Consider the following 22,753-nt stretch of genomic DNA (forward strand, 5'->3'; position numbering starts at 1 on the left):
CAAAAACACATGTAACTAGCATGCGACGGATGTTTGTGTTTCTTCATTCTGCGTGTTGTTTGTTTTTCTTTGTGGTTTTGGTGTCAAAATGAGATATTCAAGCACAAGCTGCTCTAGGATTTTAATTAAAATAAATGATTAAAGTTTTCCCAGTTTTTTTTTTTTGTTGGAGTTTCATTAAACGTTTTTGGGGCAATTTTTCACATATTTACTTAAGAAATAGATAAATTGCAACAAACCAGTGACAGATCGCTCAAAAAGATGCCCAGGTTTCTTCCGAGTGCTTTCTTTTAGGCTTTCCATTGACTTGTGATTATTGAATATCGTTCTAGCAGAAAACCACTGAACAATGTACACAGTACTTCTTTTAAATGCTTGACATCTTTTGAAGCACTAGGCATTCAAGAGGCTTGTTTTTTTTCATACAAATGGTTCTTTTCAGGGTTTTTTTTTTTTTTTTTTTTTGCGTGGCCCCATGCAAAAACCACCAGAAAGAAACATGGTGTGAACAGATCCTTAGGCCTTATATAGATGTCTATTTTTCACATATGTTTTGTAAGGAGGTGGACTTTTGGTAGCATTTACTCCTGAAGACACCAATTGCATTGTTGTAATGTGAATTTTGTCTTGTGTCATTATGGAAGTAATGTGCAATGTCATTTGCAATGAAATGTATAAAGTGTAGCAGTGTTTTATGTGTTATGCTGATAGTGGGGTCAGAGGTAGTAAATACGAGGGACTAGCCCATACGGGACTGGCTAGAATGTAGGGTAAGGGATGGTTTCCTGTCGAACCTCAGATAGGGCTCAGCAAGTGACAAAAACAGACCTATGGTCTGAATAGTTACTGAGGCAACATGCAGTGGGTGACCTGCGTTAAGAAGGAAAAAGGACAAAGATGGTGTGACCCTGGCGGAAAAATTGCGGCACAAGGAGCATGGTAGAAGACCGCGTGAAGGACAGTGTCAGGTCCAAAAACTGACCATAGTATGGAGTTGGCTACTTGGAATGGTTTGGAGAAGGGACGCCAGGCAGTAAGGCCCCGAGTAGCTTACGACTTCTATAAGTAATAGGCCAAGACAGACTGGAACGTGAGGACCCCTGGCAGGGGTCCCACCCCCCCTCCCTCTCTCCCCGCCCCCAAGCGTCACAAGGCTTGAAGCTTGAGTCCGGTCATATTGTTGACACTCTCCTCTATGAGGAGAATCGGACCCGGAAGCATGGGAAGACATGAGTTTAACAAACTGTTTAGTGGTGCTAGGCTGGGTAGTTTTGAACCAGACCTGTGGGGACAAGAACAGCCAAGCTGGAAGTAAAAGCGTATCTGAAGTTATCTGTGTATGAAAAGTTGTGTGCCCACTATCTTGTGTACATAGTTATCAGCAAAGGACTTAAGTAAAACTACTATGCGGTTTTTAAATTTCTGGTGGTCTCTTCTTGAATGGGTTGACATGAGGTCCTGGCTAGCCCACGCCACCGGCATCATGCGGCCTGTACGAGCACACCACTCCCATAACATTAGTCCACACACCCAGCCAGGACCCCATCTTTCATCCACGACCACCCCGCATTACACTTTTTCTATCTGTGTTTTAATGGAGCAACCTATATTCTATGGAGCTGTTCAGAGCTGTCCATGTTTTATGTGCACCGTGTGCCTGCAAGAAGGTCAGACACCTGTCCGTTTTTCATCCAAGTCGTGACTTAAAATAGAAGTGTAATGTGTCCATTTTTTTTTTTGTTTACATACGAGAAAATCAATGCTTATAAAACCCGATACCGTACTAATAAACGGTCGGGGTTTTTTGGGGTGGGTGATCTTTCCATTAATATGGGGGGGAAAACAATGTCTGTATGAGGCCTTAGTTATTGTTTGCCAAGTAAATGAATTTCCCAGTTTTACCTGACGCTTCTGTAAGGCCCCGTGCACATGTAGAAGTGCCGTGTTTCTATTATACTTTTTCCTCTGATTGTTCCACTCCTGGTTTTGACTTGCAATTTCTTAGATGAAAAACTCACCAAATACTCAACGTGTGCACGTGGCCTAATACCACGCACGTGGCAGCAGAGTAGCTATACAAGTATTTGCCTTTTAATTAACAAGCTTTTTTGTTTTGCAGTTAGTTCGTCTTCATTTTTTTTTCCCTTCGTCTATTACACACTGATTAGCATGTCTATGTAAATGGCTGTTCAGTGTGACAGCAGGTCTGTGCGGGAAGATGAGACCGTTAAATGTACAAAACAATAGCAGATTGTGACCGGGGACGCTGGGGAGAACAGATGCTGCCGTTGGCTAACCACAGTTTAAAAGATGCGGGTGTTGGAGCCAGTCCTGCGCAGCTCTGAGCCTCCCATCACAGCAAAGCCTGACGGTTCTTCCCGAGAAGAAGGGGTTAACTTGTCATCCCTGCGCAGAGGTCTGCATGTGAATAGCTAATGGATCTGCTGTCTTTCACCATACAATCCTGACATTCAGCCAGGGCTAGCAGGTCAGCGCTGAGCACTTGTAGGCGGCCTGAAGAAAAGAGTTGGGGTCCTGGGTGGACGGCAGAGAAGGGGAGTAGGGGCGGCTGAGGGGCACACAATAGCCCTCTCTCTGTTCTGCTGGAATGCAAGGGGTGAGTATGACGCGCTCATGAATAATCATCAGTCTTTTCTCATCAGTCTTATTCATATTCTCCATCCTCCATTTTTCTTTTATATCACTGGTGAAATGAGATTCTCCTTCCAAGTTTCAAACTTTGAGACAGTTTTCCACCCACACCGCTTTCTAAACTCCTAAGGCTAAGTTCACACACGGCATCTTTGGTGCATCTTTGCGGCATTTTTGACATCACCAAGATGCATTAATTTCCTTCCTCCAGCAAAATCTGAGATTTCTATTTTTGCTGTCCACACTGGGCATCTTTTGTTGGCTGCTTCTTGGCTGCGTTTTTGAAGATGCACCCAAGATGCAGCATGTCAATTCTCTTGCGTTTTGGAGCCCTTCCAGTCAATAGATTTAACTATTGGGCAAAACGCGGTAAAAAACGTGGTAAAAATGTGTCAAACGCAGTACAAACACATTGCGTTTTTGATGCGTTTTTACCGCGGTGCATTTTTACCACGTTTTTGGTGCATTTCGGATGCACTCAAGATGCACTGGCAAAAAGATGCTACATGTGAATATACCTAGTAGTGCATGAAAACGCATAATGGCATAGCTAGGTAGGCTAGCAATTTATCACATTCGGCTATAGCCCGCTGTGTGAATTTTAGTGTTACAATGCTGATTCCCTCTTAAATTTACCTGATCAGTGTACTGTGATAGTGATCATTTTCATTCACTTTAACACACACACACACACACACACACACACACACACATTATCATAAAATATATATATATCTATATATATAATTGCCTTATTCTGTCTGTCTATCTGTCTGTCTGTCATGCTCCGAAATTGTGTCCTTACGGTGACACAAAGCTGATTGGCCGCTGGGCTCGCCATGGCCCCGCCCCCCCACACGGATTGGCCTCTCGCCCCGACTCTCTGCAGGCCCCGCCCCCCTCACGCAATCCACGCTCGCTCTTGCCCAACTGACACGGAGCCCCGATTCCCAGGTGAGTACACACACACACATCAGATCACACTCACTCTCACACACACCTCACACATCACAACATCCTGGGATATCGCTTGCTTCTACACCGGCTCCGTCAGGATCCCAGCAGCGCCAGACATAACCTTGCGATGCTGGGATCTTCACGGAGGCCGTGAAAGCTGGTAACCATTATACACATCGGGTAACTAAGGTCCCTTAGTTACCCGATGTGTATCATAGTTACCAGTGTACACCGGCTCACACTCACTCTCACACACACCTCACACACACATCACATCGCATCCACACATCAAGGTCCTGCAGCGGCGGAAAATACAGACACATAACAGCACACACACATAACAGCACACACATACACACACACAAATCAGATCACACTCACTCACACACACACATCACATCGCATCCACATACTCACAACATCCTGGGATATCGCTTGCTTCTCGGCCTCGATACTGTGCTGTTGTGATCTTCCAGGACCTGCGGGAGGATCACATGGCCAGAAGCATGTGATATCCCCGGATGTTGTGAGTATAAGCGCGTATGTGCGATATCGTCAGTGTCTGTGTGTGTGAGTGTATGCGATCGGGTGTGTGTGAGTGGATGCGATCGGGTGTGTGTGAGTGGATGCGATCGGGTGTGTGTGAGTGGATGCGATCGGGTGTGTGTGAGTGGATGCGATCGGGTGTGTGTGAGTGGATGCGATCGGGTGTGTGAGTGTCGGCAGAGGAGCACGGCGTGCTGGAGGAGGCTGGGAGCAGAGAGGCTGATCATGGGGAAGGCTGGGAGGAGAGAGGCTGATGGTGGGGGAGGCTGGGAGGGGGAGGCTGGGACGAGGGAGGCTGATGCTGGTGGAGGCTGATGCTTGGGGAGGCTGGGAGCGGAAGGCTGATGCTGAGGGAGGCTGGGAGAGGGAGGCTGGGAGGAAGGAGGCTGGGAGGAGAGAGGCTGATCCTGGGGAAGGCTGGGAAGGGGAGGCTGATGCTGGGGGAGGCTGGAAGGAGAGAGGCTGGAAGGAGAGAGGCTGATGCATGGGGAGGCTGATGCTGGGGGAGGCTGGAAGGAGAGAGGCTAATGCTGGTGGAGGCTGATGCTTGGGGAGGCTGATGCTGGGGGAGACTGGGAGGGGAAGGCTGATGCTGAGGGAGGCTGGGAGGAAGGAGGCTGGGAGGAGAGAGGCTGATCCTGGGGAAGACTGGGAACGGGAGGCTGATGCTGAGGGAGGCTGGAAGGAGAGAGGCTGATGCTGGGGGAGGCTGGAAGGAGAGAGGCTGATGCTGGTGGAGGCTGATGCTTGGGGAGGCTGATGCTGGGGGAGACTGGGAGCGGAAGGCTGATGCTGAGGGAGGCTGGGAGAGGGAGGCTGGGAGGAAGGAGGCTGGGAGGAGAGAGGCTGATCCTGGGGAAGGCTGGGAACGGGAGGCTGATGCTGGGGGAGGCTGGAAGGAGAGAGGCTGATGCTGGTGGAGGCTGATGCATGGGGAGGCTGATGCTGGGGGAGACTGGGAGCAGAAGGCTGATGCTGAGAGAGGCTGGGAGGAAGGAGGCTGGGAAGAGAGAGGCTGATCCTGGGGAAGGCTGGGAAGAGGAGGCTGATGCTGAGGGAAGCTGGAAGGAGAGAGGCTGATGCTGGGGGAGGCTGGAAGGAGAGAGGCTGAGGCTGGGAGGAGAGAGGCTGATGCTGGGGAAGGCTGATGCTGAGGGAGGCTGGGAGGGGAAAGCTGATGCTGAGGAAGGCTGGGAGGACGGAGGCTGGGAGGAGAGAGGCTGATCCTGGGGAAGGCTGGGAGAGGGAGGCTGATGCTGGAGGAGGCTGGAAGGAGAGAGGCTGATGCTGGCGGAGGCTGATGCTGGGGAGGCTGGGAGAGGGAGGCTGATGCTGAGGGAGGCTGGGAGGAGGGAGGCTGGGAGAGGTAGGCTGAGAGAAGAGAGGCTGATGCACACACACACACACACACACACACACACACACACACACACACACGCGCGCGCACTGCACAACACACCACACACACACACACACACACACTGGGAACCACAAACAACTGCCCTACACAGACACCCACACACACAGACAACGCTGCACACACACAACACCCAACACACAAACACCGCGGCACACACAAATATACGCACATACCGCACAACACACACATTGCTCAAAACATACCTCCCCCCCAAAAACACACCACACACACACAAACCGCGCAACACACACACAACGCTACAGACACACAGCGCTCCACAAACAACGCAACACACGCAACACACATACAACACCGCTATCACCCCCCGTCACACCCAGACAACACCCAGAACATGTACAGCGCCTACACAAACACTTGGTAACTACAGACAACAACATCTATATATATATATATATATATATATATATATATATATATATATATATATATATATATATATATATATATATATATATATATATATATAACAAAAATCATACATGAACTACACAATACGTAAATTCTAGAATACCCGATGCGTAGAATCGGGCCACCTTCTAGTATATATATGTATATATATATATATATATATGTATATATATATATATATATATATATATATATATATATATATATATATATATATATATATATATATATATATATATATATATATATATATATATATATATATATATATATATATATATATTCACAATCCCAACCCCTAAGCCCTGGAGAGGAGGATCTTAGTCATACTCCATTTTCCAATTTCCCCCCCCACCCTCGTGCTCCGGTTCTGATGAGTCTACAACCAATCTATACTTCTGCTCTTGTAGGACTTCATGACATGGACTTGTGGCCGCTGCAGCTAATCACTGACTGTACTAGTTCACCTCTGCAGCCAATGATTTGGCTCAGTTTCTTCTCAGATATGGCCAGTCTCCATAGCTTATCGATGGCGCATGGATTCTCTCTTCACATCTAGATACAGATAATTTACTTTAGTATGAACAAAGTAAGAATTCCCGTAGTGGCAAACCTGCCCCCATTTCAGTAAAAGGATGACTCTTCTTGGGTAGCGGTCATATTCGCATATAGGTACAATGTATATTGTGGAGCGAGAAAGATCGAATGATGAACATCATGTTCACAAACAGTCCTGTGCTTTTAAGAGCCGATTCTCCCTTGTTTGACCCCTTTATTACTGGGTGTATTGTACCCCGGTATTCTCCTGTAAGCCTCTTTATGAACTGTCCTATTTCTTTGAAATGCTATAATGTAACTTCTCCTTGGGCGCAGGATTCTAGTCTGTATCGGAGCAGGTTAGGAACGTATAGAGGTGAGGTTTAGTGAACTGCTCCTAATCTTTCCTTTTACCAGCAATTTCAACTTTTGTTTGCAATCCAATGCCAGATACTTTGGAGAATACTTTCCATGCAGAGAGCCTGGATAGATTTGTCACTTTTTCCACCATCCAGATTTTTCTCTTCATTCTTCTAAGACTATTTAACTGCTGGAGTTTATTTTGATCTGCAACAAATTTAATTAGACTTTGTTTGTGTAATGAAATAGAGTATTAAAGGTAAGTTGTCACTTTTTTTTATTTTTGTATTAATAATTGTGATTATGAAATGAAGTATTTTTAATACAAAAATAAACTCACTGTTTATTTAGTTTTTATTTAATTCTAGTGTTCCTGAAGCACTGGGGGATGCCATCTTGGATTTGCTGTAAGTAACGACAGTTACCGTACTCACCTGCTTTATGGCAGCCCCCTGTGCATAGAAGACTGTTGTCGGGCTCTGACCATTATACTTAACACAGAAACAGCGCCTGCTGTCATCTGGAAGTGCCCCCTGGGCTGTCCCGATCACAGCAGAGGGAGGAGATCAGCGCCATGTTTGTGGAGCTCACAGCGTATGCTGTGTGCTCCACTTTACCTGTCTCCCACCGGGATGGATGGGGTAAGTACCGGTGCCGGCCAGCAGCACAGTATCAGTATATTGGGGGCGCGGGACACACTGGGGCATTGTGGAAACAGTCAGTGGGGCATTGGGATACAGTGTAGCACTATGCAGCTGGCCTTAGTGACACTTTAGACATTAGGATCACTTTGCGGTCACCATCAAAATGGCTCTCCACTGTGATCCTAAACTTTATTCTCTTATCCTTTTGGAGACACCCAGATGGGGAGGGGGGTGACATCACACACAGGAGAGCAGATTCTGCCCACTTTTACTGCAGTTGTAATGTAAGCTAGTTTTACAGTAGCTCTACAGTAGGATTTCAGCAGCTGCTCCCCCTAGTGTTTGAGTGGAAAATATCAAACTTTTTTTTTTTTTTTTTCTCAATTAAAAACAAATAATATTATTTAAAGATAACAATAATTCTTTATTTTTTCTGTTATTGAAAAAAAAAATAATAAAAATTGACACCTTCCCTTTAAAGGGTGTGGGGGGTCCATGTTCTTTTGTATCCCCAGAGGTGCACATAGGTACATGTTTATATGTCGAATAGGGTCAAGTTTTATCTTCTTGCATAAACGTTCAACATAACGTAAACTGCTTTTCTTCAGCCAAAGCATTCAATAACAAAAAAAACGTCCTTTTTCAGGGTAGGCACTGTAAAGTAGAACAGTCTGACCCACAGAGCAGTACAGGCAATGCTTTATCCGCAGGCACAGGCTGTTCACCATTATAGTGTTTTGGGTTTTTCTTTCGTTTCTCAAACACCACAGACAATTGTTACTCCGACACGGCTGAACCAGTCTCTGTTTGATCACACAAAACGGCTATCGGCCATAGCAACTCGTGATACTTGCAGTTTCATGTATGTGGATTGTGTTGTCTCTTCTCTGAGAGATCCTGGCTTGTCTCTCTCCAGCTCCAATATAGCCCACTCTGCTGCGCTTCCCCCAGTTGACACATTGTCTGGCCCCTCGTCATAGAGCTATCCAGGTGCACCTAATCGTGACCTGTAGTGCTATGACTTAACCATAGCTTACCTGGCTGCACTTCAAGGGATTATCCCATGAATCTTTTCCTAGCAAATGGCCATAAATTCTCTACCATGACATATTTCTAAATCATTTTTTATTTCTGCCTTGGTGTTGCTGTGCTGGTAGGGGTGGACTCTGGATAGAATGTCTTCTCCCTCTGGCAGCTGACATTATAGCCCCTTCTGTCTTGCCCTGGGAGCCTGTGTTGTTATTTTACTCAAAATGATCTACTCCTTCACTAAGCAGAGCTATGAAGAGGACGGATGATGGGGAGAGTGAATATGTGGGTGTCTGTCCACCAGCACTAATCTCATTAGCTGGACATGCACATTGCCAAACACTCTTGACACCAAGGAGCACCATACTTTATAGAGAAATGTTAGAACGTCTCCACTGTAACTTTTTTTTTTTTCTTTCCTCTCCAAAATAAATAAATTCCTATGATCCATACAATAAATACATTTAACACTGGATTTTACATATGCTACTGATGCCAAAAATAAATTACTGCTGTTTTGCATGTGAAACAGTTGTTTTCCTGCAGTGAGTAGTTGAAAAACAGCAGTGTCTCTCTGGACTGCTTGGTATCTGCTTTACACTGCAACATGGGGCTGGGATCACACATGGCGCTAGAGGAAATTGGGAATGCCATAGGTGAAAGTAATTATGGGTGTATTTACATAGGTCAGTAAATTGCCTGCAACAAGCACCAACCTTTGATTATCGGAAACCCCTCTGCCCTGGTTTAGTTTCAGTTACATGTAATGGTAATAGGAGGGGGAGTTTGTGTGAATCGTGGCTGTTTCCACCTCCAGGTACTCGCTTTACCTCATTCTCAGTAGGACACGCAGATTTACAATGTTTAACACCAGAAGTCCCAGAGAGGGGTCATTTAACATTTCTATCTTTTGGAACCCAGAGACAGGTCAAATGATCTGAAGGATTTTAGCTAACATCCTATAATCACCGTCTCTTGTTCTGTAAGTAAGGCCATTACTGTCGCACCACAGGAGGTTGATGTTTTCCATTGAGTTTAGCCATTTAGTTTCTACTTAGTTCTATTCAGTTTGGACTAAAGGTACCGTCAGACTAAGCAACATCGCTGCTGAGGCACAACTTCCTAGCGATGTTGCTGTGTGTGACATCCAGCAACAACCTGGCCCCTGCTGTGAGATCGTTGGTTGTTGCTGAATGTCCTGGACCATTTTTTAGTTGTTGCTCTCCCGCTGTGAGGCACACATCGCTGTGTATGACAGCGACAGAGCAACAACTAAGTGTGCAGTGAGCAGGGAGCCGGCTTCTGCGGACGCTGGTAACCAATGTAAATCTCGGGTAACCAAGGAGCCCTTTCTCAGCTGTCAGTGCCGGCTCACTGCACACGTAGCTAGAGTACACATCGGGTAATTAACCCGATGTGTACTGTGGCTAGGAGTGCAGGGAACAGGGAGCCGGCACTGGCAGCGTGAGAGCGGTGGACGCTGGTAACGAAGGTAAATATTGGGTAACCAAGGGAAGGGCTTCTTGGTTACCCGATGTTCACTGTGGTTACCAGCGTCTGCAGAAGCCGGCTCCCTGCTGCCTGCACACGTAGCAGAGTACATATCGGGTAATTAACCCGATGTGTACTCTGGCTAGGTGTGCAGGGAGCCAGCGCTCAGCGGTGTGCGCTGGTAACCAAGGTAAATATCAGGTTGGTTACCCGATATTTACCTTAGTTACCAAGCACAGCATGCTTCCACGTGTAGCGACGCTCCAGCGATCCCTGCCAGGTCAGGTTGCTAGTGGGATCGCTGAAGCGTTGCTTAGTGTGACATCTCACCAGCGACCTCCTAGCAACTTACCAGCGATCCCTATCAGGTTGTATCGTTGTTGGGATCGCTGGTAAGTTGTTTAGTGTGACTGGGCCTTAAGGGTCATTTGACCCTCTTTCGGGACTTCAGGGGGAGCTCGAAATTTCTGGGACTTCTAGTGTTAAGGCCGTGATCATACATTGCAGTCATTTTGTGCCTTTCAGCCTCAACAGCCCTGTACCATTGTGTTCTTCTTACTGTTTCCCTGCGCAATTACCGTACTTAACTCCTTCACTCCATAGACATTTTGCGTTTTAATTTTTTCCTCCCCTTCTTCCAGGAGCCATAGCTCTATTATTTTCCATCAATACACCTGTTTAAAGGCAACCAATCACCAGGATTTTTGTATATAACCTAAAGCCAGTGCTATACTGGCGCTATCAGGCTGATTCTATACATACCTGTAGTGGTCAGCTTGGATGTTTTTAGGTTTTGAAATACGAGAAAGTAAAGCTTATAAAATCGGCAGCTTTTTGAGTGACAGCAGCTGAGGAGCAGGTAATATCTGTGGAGTATTCATAGTTATCCCCTTCCCCTGTTAGAAGTAGCATAAGTATTATACAATCGATTTAACTTTTCACCAGCAGAACCTGTGTGAGGTCATACCTACATGTGACCAGAAGGGGCGGGGCCTCAGCAAACAGAAAAATGTTGCTTCCTGGTATCAGCTTTGTTGGTTGATACCCCGCCCCTTCTGGTCACCTCCGCACAGGTCCTGCTAGTAAAAAGTTAAATCAATTGTATAATACTTTTGCTAATTCTAACAGGGGGAGGGGATAACTATGAATACCCCCAGGTATTTGATCCTCTGCTGCTGTCACTCAAGAAGCTGATGATTTTATAAACTTTACTTTCTTGGATTTCAAAACCTAAGCATCCAAGCTTATCACTACAGCGAAAAATACCACGTGATCTCACCAACTTGTTGCCCTGACGGTCGTCTCTACTACGAGATAACTTGGGAAGAGATTGAAGCTTTTGATGACAGAGTAATCTCCAAGGGACTGTGGCCACCAAGATCACCTTATTTAACACTGCTGGACTTTTTCCTTTGGGGCCATTTGAAAGGTTGGATGTACAGTAACAGGCCACGAAGATTACAGGCTCTCAGAGATCATACAGCGAGATATGCAGGCTATGACCCCCAACGTCCTGCGGAATACATTCATACTACAGATCCGCAGGCTCTCCTTATGTGCCTTCCTGGTACTCTGTAATACGGCATATGATCCTTTTTGGTCAATTAGAAAATCTGGGGCACACAGACATAAACCCCTATTAGGCTATGTGGGTGCCATTCTGCTGCTACATACAGACTTACCCAACCTAATAGTAATTACTAATAATTTTATTTCTATAGCACCAACATATTCTGCAGCACTTTACAATTAAATGGAGATATGTAAGACCATAAAAACAGAACAAAGTATCCATTTAAAAAGTTACAGGATTGAGGGTCCTGATCGCAAGCTTACAATCTATAAGGATATGTAGGGAAACAATAGGTAGAATGTTTTTGTAATATATAGTCCAACCATCATTATAATAAACTAGAAGGTGGCCCGATTCTACGCATCGGGTATTCTAGAATTTACGTATTGTGTAGTTCATGTATGATTTTTGTTATATATATATATATATATATATATATATATATATATATATATATATATATATATATATATATATATATATATATATATATATATATATATATATATATATATATATATATATATATATATATATATATATATATATATATATATATATATATATATATATATATATATATATATAGATATATATATATATATATATATATAGATATAGATGTTGTTGTCTGTAGTTACCAAGTGTTTGTGTAGGCGCTGTACATGTTCTGGGTGTTGTCTGGGTGTGACGGGGGGTGATAGCGGTGTTGTATGTGTGTTGCGTGTGTTGCGTTGTTTGTGGAGCGCTGTGTGTCTGTAGCGTTGTGTGTGTGTTGCGCGGTTTGTGTGTGTGTGGTGTGTTTTGGGGGGAGGTATGTTTTGAGCAATGTGTGTGTTGTGCGGTATGTGCGTATATTTGTGTGTGCCGCGGTGTTTGTGTGTTGGGTGTTGTGTGTGTGCAGCGTTGTCTGTGTGTGTGGGTGTCTGTGTAGGGCAGTTGTTTGTGGTTCCCAGTGTGTGTGTGTGTGTGTGGTGTGTTGTGCAGTGCGCGCGCGTGTGTGTGTGTGTGTGTGTGTGTGTGTGTGTGTGTGTGCGCATCAGCCTCTCTTCTCTCAGCCTACCTCTCCCAGCCTCCCTCCTCCCAGCCTCCCTCAGCATCAGCCTCCCTCTCCCAGCCTCCCCAGCATCAGCCTCCGCCAGCATCAGCCTCTCTCCTTCCAGCCTCCTCCAGCATCAGCCTCCCTCTCCCAGCCTTCCCCAGGATCAGCCTCTCTCCTCCCAGCCTCCGTCCTCCCAGCCTTCCTCAGCATCAGCTTTCCCCTCCCAGCCTCCCTCAGCATCAGCCTTCCCCAGCATCAGCCTCTCTCCTCCCAGCCTCAGCCTCTCTCCTTCCAGCCTCCCCCAGCATCAGCCTCTCTCCTTCCAGCTTCCCTCAGCATCAGCCTCCTCTTCCCAGCCTTCCCCAGGATCAGCCTCTCTCCTCCCAGCCTCCTTCCTCCCAGCCTCCCTCAGCATCAGCCTTCCCCTCCCAGTCTCCCCCAGCATCAGCCTCCCCAAGCATCAGCCTCCACCAGCATTAGCCTCTCTCCTTCCAGCCTCCCCCAGCATCAGCCTCCCCATGCATCAGCCTCTCTCCTTCCAGCCTCTCTCCTTCCAGCCTCCCCCAGCATCAGCCTCCCCTTCCCAGCCTTCCCCAGGATCAGCCTCTCTCCTCCCAGCCTCCTTCCTCCCAGCCTCCCTCTCCCAGCCTCCCTCAGCATCAGCCTTCCGCTCCCAGCCTCCCCAAGCATCAGCCTCCACCAGCATCAGCCTCCCTCGTCCCAGCCTCCCCCTCCCAGCCTCCCCCACCATCAGCCTCTCTCCTCCCAGCCTTCCCCATGATCAGCCTCTCTGCTCCCAGCCTCCTCCAGCACGCCGTGCTCCTCTGCCGACACTCACACACCCGATCGCATCCACTCACACACACCCGATCGCATCCACTCACACACACCCGATCGCATCCACTCACACACACCCGATCGCATCCACTCACACACACCCGATCGCATCCACTCACACACACCCGATCGCATACACTCACACACACAGACACTGTCGATATCGCACATACGCGCTTATACTCACAACATCCGGGGATATCACATGCTTCTGGCCATGTGATCCTCCCGCAGGTCCTGGAAGATCACAACAGCACAGTATCGAGGCCGAGAAGCAAGCGATATCCCAGGATGTTGTGAGTATGTGGATGCGATGTGATGTGTGTGTGTGAGTGAGTGTGATCTGATTTGTGTGTGTGTATGTGTGTGCTGTTATGTGTGTGTGCTGTTATGTGTCTGTATTTTCCGCCGCTGCAGGACCTTGATGTGTGGATGCGATGTGATGTGTGTGTGAGGTGTGTGTGAGAGTGAGTGTGAGCCGGTGTACACTGGTAACTATGATACACATCGGGTAACTAAGGGACCTTAGTTACCCGATGTGTATAATGGTTACCAGCTTTCACGGCCTCCGTGAAGATCCCAGCATCGCAAGGTTATGTCTGGCGCTGCTGGGATCCTGACGGAGCCGGTGTAGAAGCAAGCGATATCCCAGGATGTTGTGATGTGTGAGGTGTGTGTGAGAGTGAGTGTGATCTGATGTGTGTGTGTGTACTCACCTGGGAATCGGGGCTCCGTGTCAGTTGGGCAAGAGCGAGCGTGGATTGCGTGAGGGGGGCGGGGCCTGCAGAGAGCCGGGGCGAGAGGCCAATCCGTGTGGGGGGGCGGGGCCATGGCGAGCCCAGCGGCCAATCAGCTTTGTGTCACCGTAAGGACACAATTTCGGAGCATGACAGACAGACAGATAGACAGACAGAATAAGGCAATTATATATATAGATAAGGATTTTCTTATAATGCTGCATGATCCAGTCATCAGCCAGTATCTATGTGCAGTTATTGGGTGCACGCAGGTTGTGGAGACAGAAATAGGAGGGAGCAGATTGTGATTAACATTTAGGAGGAGGTAAAAGGGGGACAGTTAGGGGTACTTTACACACTGCGACATCGCATCCGGAATATTGGCGGGTCACGTCGTTAGTGACACACATGCGGCGCCGGTAACAACATCGCAACGTGTAAATCCTAGATGCGCCAATAAACGATCGCAAAAGCGCTGAAAATCGGTGATCTGTGTAGCATCTGACATTTTCATAATGTCAGGTCGACCGCAGGTACGATGTTGTTTGTCCCTCCTGCGGTGTCACACATCGCTGTGTGTAAACCCGCAGGAGCAACAAACCTCTCCTTACCTGCGTCCCGACGGCAATGCGTAAGGGAGAAGGTGGGCGGGATGTTATGTCCCGCTTCTATTGGCCGGCTGATTAGTGACGCCGAACGCACCTCCCCCTTGAAGGAGGGATTGTTCGGCGGTCACAGTGATGTCACCAACCATGTATGTGCGCGTGAAGCTGCTGTAGCGATAATGTTCGCTACGGCAGCAATCCACACATATCGCAAGTGCGATGGGGGCGGGCACTATCGCGCTCGGCATCGCTAGCCGATGCTAGTGATGTCGCAACGTGCAAAGTACCCCTTAGATTAGTAAGGTGATGACGCCTGTCTAAAGAAGTGTTTTTTTTGTTTTTTTTTAAAGCACGCTTAAAACCATGGGGGTTAGTTGGGTATTAATCGGATTGTCTCTGGAAGTTCATACCAGAAGACTGATGCAGCATAAGAGAAGTCTTGGAGTCAGATGTGCGAGGTTCGGATTATGGAGGATTTAGTCTTGATCAGATGCGAAATGGAGGGAACGGGTAGGGTGATAGGCAGACAGAAGTGGGGATGAGCTATAATGTGGTGCAGAACTGGTAAATAGCCATGTGGGTGGGAATGATAACTTATTATTGCATTCTTTTTTAGATGGGCAACCAGTGTAATGACTGGCACAAGGTGGAGGCATGGGTGAAAAGGCTGGACAGAAATTCGACACTGGCTGCCGTGTTCAGGATGGATTGGAGAGGAGAACGTTTGGTTACGGGAAGACCGATCAGTAAAGAGTTGTAGTAGAGTTGTAGTAGTCCAGATGAGAATGAATGAGAGCAGCAGTAAATGGTTTTTGCCGTTTCAAAGATGAGAAAAGGTCGGATTCTGGAGATGTTCTTTTAAGATGCAGGTAACATGAGCGAGTGAGTGACTATAGGGAATAAACAAAAGTTCTGTCAAATTTGACCCTAACACACAGAGCATGCCACTTTAGTTATGAGTTGTGGTTTAACCACCAAATGTGAATGAAATTTTAGGCATAGGTTGGTTAGTAGAGGGAAGAAACGCAAGAAGTTCAGTTTTGGTGAGATTCAATTTCAGATGGAGGGCACACATGGTTTTGGAGGCAGTGGACAGACAATCTCTGGTGTTTTGTATTAAAGGGGTTGTTCGATCTAAAATAAGTCTGCAGAATATCGCACAATTGCGCCCATTCCCAGCTCAGAAACCAGCAAATCCTCTCAGCGCAGTGTGTTCGTCGGGAGGATTCATAAATCTGCAATCAGATAGTGACTGCAGACTTACCATTTCAGACTGGACAACCCCTTTTAAGGTGTAGATGATGTCAGGAGAAGTGTATAATTGGGTGTCATCAGCATAGAGATACTAAAAACCAAATCTGCTGATGGTTTGTCCAATAGGGGCACTATATAGAGCGAAAAGGAGGGGGCCTATGACTGAACCTTGAAGAACTCCGACAGCAGAGTTGCTATCAAGATACAGTGAAGGATGGTCAGGTAGGTTGGTGTATGAGGCCTCACCTCCTGAATGGAGTTGGTACCTGACCTGATCCATCTTTTCTAACAAGGTCTGAGAATAATCCCATACTATCACCCCAGGCTCTAGGGCTGAGCGGTCTCCTGTGGTCCAGTTAATGCTCCTACATCGTGACATCTGGAACATTGAGACTGTTAAAGCCAAGACTTGGTGAGAACATCCGATATCTAAGGCTACTTTCACACTTGCGTTGGACGGCTTCTGTAGCATTGCATTGTGTGACGGATGTGTTGCATATAGTAGCACAACGGATGCTACCGATCGTACAAAACGGAAAGCTTTTTTTTTTTTTTTTTTTTTTTTTCTTCTTTACAGTTTTACCGGCAGCAGACTATTGTGAACGATCAGCTGAGCGCTCTCACATGCCAGCGGCCGGTCGCTCAGCTGAGAGCTCTCACATACCGGCGGGCGGGCGCTCAGCTGAGAGCTCACATGCTGGCGGCTGGGCGCTCAGCTGAGAGCTCACATGCCGGCGGCCGGGCGCTCAGCTGAGAGCTCACATGCTGGCGGCTGGGCGCTCAGCTGAACGTTTGGCCACCGAGAGACAAAATAAAGTTTTGATTTAAAAAAAAAAGAGCATGCGCAGTGAAATCCTACGGATTGCGCTGCTCAAAAAAAAGTTACATGTTGTGTTTCTTCCGCCCGACGCAGCGTCAAAATAACGACGCTGCGTCGTCCAGCGGATGCAACGCTGACACTTGCGTTACAGTGCATTGTCCATACAAGTCTATGGAGAATAGCGCAGTGCGTTAACGGACTGCGCTATTCTCCATAGTGACTGACTCCGCTGAACGCAAGTGTGAAAGTACCCTAAGAAGGATATTGAACAACAAATCTGCCCCTTATTGTATGCTGACCAGGAACAAAGGAGATGTGGAGCTAATACTGTGCTGCTGAAGTAATGACATAAATCCAAAGATGATCAAATGAAGGTGGTTTTATGCAACGCATTTTGAAGTGTCTCCCCACTTCTTCATCAGGAAATCCCTTACTCTATGCCGGCTCTTTCCTGCTAGTGAGCTTCTGATAAGTTTTATATATGACCCTTTATTTTTGGTTGAAGCACTGCTATTACCTCTCATAGTTTTATATAATATATATATATATATATATATATTTTGAAATTTCTTTTTATTTTACATGGGAAATCAAAAACGCAGTTCCATGAGAACATTGTTGCTTTTATCTTAGGTTTTCACTTCCACTGTGGAGAAGCTGGGAGCGGTGGGAACACGTACGCCTGCCCGGGGTTGCTGAAGAGCTTCTCTTAGGCCATGTATAAAGTTTCATGTCTGTCTCGTGTTTCGGGCTGGGGGGAAGCCCACTAGTGCTGTGTGTTCACCAGATGTTGGGATAGGAAGGGCTGAGCGGCGCACACTCACAAATGGTTGGGATTCCCAGCTGTTACCTTGTTCTCCTGTTTCACATCTAGGATACAGACATGAACCTCGGATTGTCCACAGGGTGTGTTTCCTGCTCACGCAGATTCCTGCTGGGTGCCTTTTGTTGTGTGACCTACTAAGGGGAACATGCATTCACATTTAATGCTTTTATATGGAAAGTATGTGAGATTTTTGCGGATGTCCTCTTATTTCTTTTTTTTTTTTTTTTTCAAGCAGTGAAATGGTGGATTACTTGTCTCTATTCTCTTGAATTGTGTTCCAGTTTTGTCATATCCGTGCTATGTGAACTGGTTACATAGTCCTGTGTTCAGTCCCAGTAGAAACGCAAGGCTCATAAAGCCTAAATCAGGCTGTAAGGAAACACTGCTGTATGATGAAGGTCCATGTGTTGAGGCTACTCATACTGTCCCATTACTCAGCCAGTCAATGAATATGAAGTGGCACTCACCCGAGGAGCCTTAGTGTGACCTCACATTGTTGGGTTCAGTTTATAAGGAGCAGTGCGGTGGGCACAATTACAGGAAAGGCAACAGCCGCTCCACGCTAACTGCACTAAGAGTTGGTCTAAAGCCTAAATATGACTAAACGCCAAGTTCAGGCTTTCCTGCTTTTCATTTTAGAGAAGTAAAACTGTGATCTGTTTCTATCTTGCAGGCTGGTCCTTGATGGGCACCATCACCTAAACCTGTGCACCATATTCTGCAATGGCGTTTGATTCGTCACCTTTTGTTCTGCCTGGTGTTTCACAGCACTTCAACATTCAGACTGTTGACACTGGGCAAGGAGATCCCTTTGAGGACTTATGTAGCCTGGAAAATGGACGGCATTACGATGTGGTTCCAACTGTGGTGTGTTCCTTGTGCTGCCTCTTTGGACTTGTATATACATTTTTTGGTAAGTATTATGATTAGCATCTTAATTAAACTGGACAAGAAATACAATACATCAGCTTTATTTACCAAATTATCAAGTTACGATATATTGGTTGCATATGTACCGTGTGTGTGTGTGTGTGTGTGTGTGTGTGTGTGTGTATATATATATAATGTGTGTATGTATATGTGTATATATATATATATATATATATATATATATTAGTTAATTTATTTCTATATTGAAACAAAAATATTGCAGTTTTCACATTGACCACTAGGGCTATTCTAGACTTCTACTTTAATTTCTTGCAGAATATCTATATTGCACATTAAAGGGATTGTTGATAACAGTTTGTTGCTACCCCATCTGAGATAATAATGTAGAGGCAGATAACCTGATTCTAACGATGTATTACTTACTAGGTTGCTTTGTGTAGTTTTGGTAAAATTACTGTTTTATCAGCAGGAGGTTCACTAGAAAACTACTAAACCTGATCCCAGGTTGTCCTCCACAATCATTAGTTGTGCATAACTCTGCTCCCACCACAGATTGGCAGTTTTCTGTCTACACTGTGCATAGGCAGAAAGCTGACAATCAAAGATGTGGGCGGGGTTATACAGGGTTAAGAATTCAGAGAACTGGTCGATCAACAGCAGATAAAACAGGGATTTATCAAAACTGCAGCAAGTAGCCTAGCAAGTGATACATTGCTACCCCATCTGAGAGTAGAATGATGTAGGGGCTGATACCCCAATTCCAGCAAAGACCTCATGACAAATACATATAAATATATGCTTTGTTAATAATTGTATGTATTTGTTTTGCTTAGAAGCGGGCAATAAAACTTACACTATTGGCTAGACGTAGCTTACATTGCAGATTTTTTCCAATACAAAGAGAAATGTTTTCCTGGAAACTTTCTTCCCTATTGTATAAAATCAATTTATGACATACTTGTAATAGAGCAAAATGTGAAGATTTACATTCAGCAGTGGAAAATGTACAAAAATAGTCTGCCTGTAATATCCAGGTAAGAAGAAAGCGTCTCGTGCAGTGGCTCCCGAACTCCAGTCCTCACGACCCCCAACACGTCATGTTTTCAGGATAATAGCAAGCTTGTCTGTCCAATCAGGATTTTTAGACTAGCTTATGTGTATGGCGACCCCCTGACTGTGGATATTGGGGGGTGAAAGGATCCAGCGTGCCTTGTGGTAGCAATGAGAGAATGCGTGTTCATCTGATGCCTCTCCGGTGTGCACGGCCGGCTTTAGTGCAATTGTAATGCAGTTACTGTGCATAGATGGAGTTCACACACCTATGTGACAGTGAGGCAGGGGAACCTGTGGTGTCAGTCTCTACAATCTGTGAGCCCAACAGTGACGCGGTATGATTGACATGCCTGGCAGGACAATGATGGCGCTTGGATTGTTACGCAGTGTAACCCAAACTGTTAAACATTATTTTGCTGTTCAGGCTGGATTAGTACTTTAATAGCACAGAAAGGGAAACATTTTTATAACTTTTATATATTTTATAGTTTTAGTGTGGAAAATGCTCAGCGTTTTTCAGCACCTGCAAATTAAATGAGACTTCTGAAATCTCATGCACATAATGCTTATTTCTTCCTTGCAGATTCAAATCTGCATCATGTCAATTCTTGCAGCATATTTGACCCTTAGGCTATGTGCGCACGTTGCGTATTTGCATGCAGTTACGCTGCGATCTGCACCGCAGCGTAACTGCATGCGTCCTGCGTCCCCTGCATAATCTATGCATAATCATATGAATCTATGAAGATCATGCAGGAGACGTGCGCACATGGCGTATTAGAGCGCAGCGCTTCCCGAAGCGCCCGTTCTAAGAAGTGACATGTCACTTCTTCCGTGCGCTCTGCATGCAGTCCCCGCTCTGTCTATGGGAGGGGCTGCACTCAGAGCGCATGGAATCGGCTTTTTTTTTTTTTTTCCATTACGGACTTTCTGCAGGGACAGAATGCTACGTGCGCACATAGCCTTACAAACGAGTGGGGGAAAATGCAACATAATTGCTGTGGAAAAAAAAAACAACCTTATTTTATGCAGCATTCTTCCTGCCAACACATCAGGATTTGTAGCAGAATTTTCTGCTTTAAATCCTGAACGTGTGCTCCTAGCTGAAGGGATCAGAGTGTGGCCCACAATAGCCAGAACAGCACTGGTCTATCCATTAGCTTTTAGAAGCATGTATGTGGCTGCTCTGATCTGGTCAGGACCCTCGGCCATCCGGACATCATGGTCTGAACTCAGATTTAAAATAAGATATGTAAACAATTGACTGTAAACTCACAGAACAGGTGATACTAGGTGTATTCTAGAGGGCCCCACTAATACAAATGGCTTCCTGATGATGATCTGTGTGGGTACGGGCAGTGGGATCCCCTACAGTCATACAATTACTACCTATACTGTGCATAGGTGATGCTTGTTTCTTATGAGATAACCCTATAACAAGGAACAGATGACTTCTCTAATAACTGACATACATACAGAGACTAATGAAAGTTTGAATGTAATCCCTGTATGTTGAACAGATGGCATCCTATGACCAATAAAGGAAGCTTTATGCTGTAGGGTTGACATTGTAAGCCAATGTATTGTGTACTGTAACCAGTTTCTGCCGTCCTTCTCTGCAGGTTACAGGTGCTTCAAAGCCATCATGTTCCTGTCTGGTCTGCTGGCTGGTTCAGCAATCATTTTTTTACTTTGTTACAAAGAGCGAATCCTGGAAACTCAGCTGAGCCTGGAGCTAAGTGCGGGCATCGCCTTGGGCATTGGCCTGCTTTGTGGACTGGTCACTATGCTTGTGCACAGCGTGGGCCTGTTTATGACTGGCCTGATTCTTGGACTTTTGCTGGCCATGGCGTGCCTTGTGGGCTTGGAGCAGTTCTTCCATCCTCCCACCGCCTGGATCCCTATCGGAGTCATGATGGGCTCTGCTATGCTCTTTGCTGTATTGACTCTGCAGTGGCAAAAGCTTTTCACTGTGATTTCCACCGCCACCTTTGGAGCTGCTATATTGACTGTGTGCACAGATTATTTCATCGAATTGATGCTGCTGGTGCAGTATGTCTACAACTGTCTCCGCCTTGAGGTGTCGTTTCCCCTCTGCTGGTTCAGTTGGGTCGTTCTTGGCATCTGGCCAGTGTTGAGCATTCTGGGAATTGTAGTCCAGTGGAAGCTGACAGCTGAAGGTTTCTCGCATACTGACGGTGAGTACAGTCGTGTTTTGGGAGTAAGTGTTGGAGTGTGCTCAAATAACGATTTTACCTAACTGAGGCTAAGATTAGCAGAGCTTTCATTTAGTCATAGACATTTTTACACCTGGGGGTTATCCCCCTCCTTGTCTAAGGGGTGCACAACTTAACAGCCTGACTATCAACACTGATTGGACTTTGTCAGGCTGTGTAAGGACACCCCCATCTGGTAATACCCTTATCGGTTTGTAACAGGAGTAACGGAGGAACGGCACAACAGACATCTAAGAGATTGCGCTCCAGAATTGTTGTTTTGCGTCATGGGTACCAGTATAGAGGTCGGCCACTGTCTCCTGTTAGTGCAGCTTTCCTCACACACATTTCTGTCCACACAATGGCGGCTTGTGGAGGGTCATGTGACCACACCGGTCTGTCAGCACCTCCAATAGTAAAACGCCTCACATGAGAAAGCTGCTTTTCTATTGGAGGAGCTGAGGGACCAGTCTGGTCACGTGACCCTCCGCCAGCCGCCTTTGTGTGGACAGAAGTTCTGGTCTGTTTGTGAGGAAAGTTGCACTATTAAGAGAAATTAGCCGACCACTTTATTGTTACTAGAAAGGTTATTGTTCTGCATTGTGATTGCACACCGGGTTAATACAACATTTGCATCTGGTTTGGACTGACCTGTAATATAGGACCCATTTGTGTGCATCTAAACAGGAGAAAAAAAAGAATATATGGACTTAAATATCTCACTTTAGTTTATGACCAGTAATAAATGATCAACAGAATTTTTACATGGTGGCTGACATATTCCAAGGCGAAATCCACATCAAATCAGCATCCTATGGAAGTGAAGGGGATTTG

At 46.0% G+C, this 22,753-nt stretch overlaps 1 protein-coding gene across 1 annotated transcript in view; it reads left to right on the forward strand.

Moving 5' to 3' along the window:
* Positions 1 to 22,753, forward strand: part of LOC142290478 (transmembrane protein 198) — a 44,268-nt gene that overhangs the window by 16,374 nt on the left and 5,141 nt on the right. Inside the window, exons 2-3 of the mRNA XM_075334435.1 lie at positions 18,433 to 18,672; positions 21,326 to 21,901. Coding sequence (XP_075190550.1) covers positions 18,483 to 18,672; positions 21,326 to 21,901 — 766 coding nt within the window. The 5' untranslated portion in view covers positions 18,433 to 18,482. The remainder of the gene's footprint in view (positions 1 to 18,432; positions 18,673 to 21,325; positions 21,902 to 22,753) is intronic.

This window comes from Anomaloglossus baeobatrachus, chromosome 2, assembly GCF_048569485.1.
Source record: "Anomaloglossus baeobatrachus isolate aAnoBae1 chromosome 2, aAnoBae1.hap1, whole genome shotgun sequence".
NCBI classification, from domain to species: Eukaryota; Metazoa; Chordata; class Amphibia; order Anura; family Aromobatidae; genus Anomaloglossus; species Anomaloglossus baeobatrachus.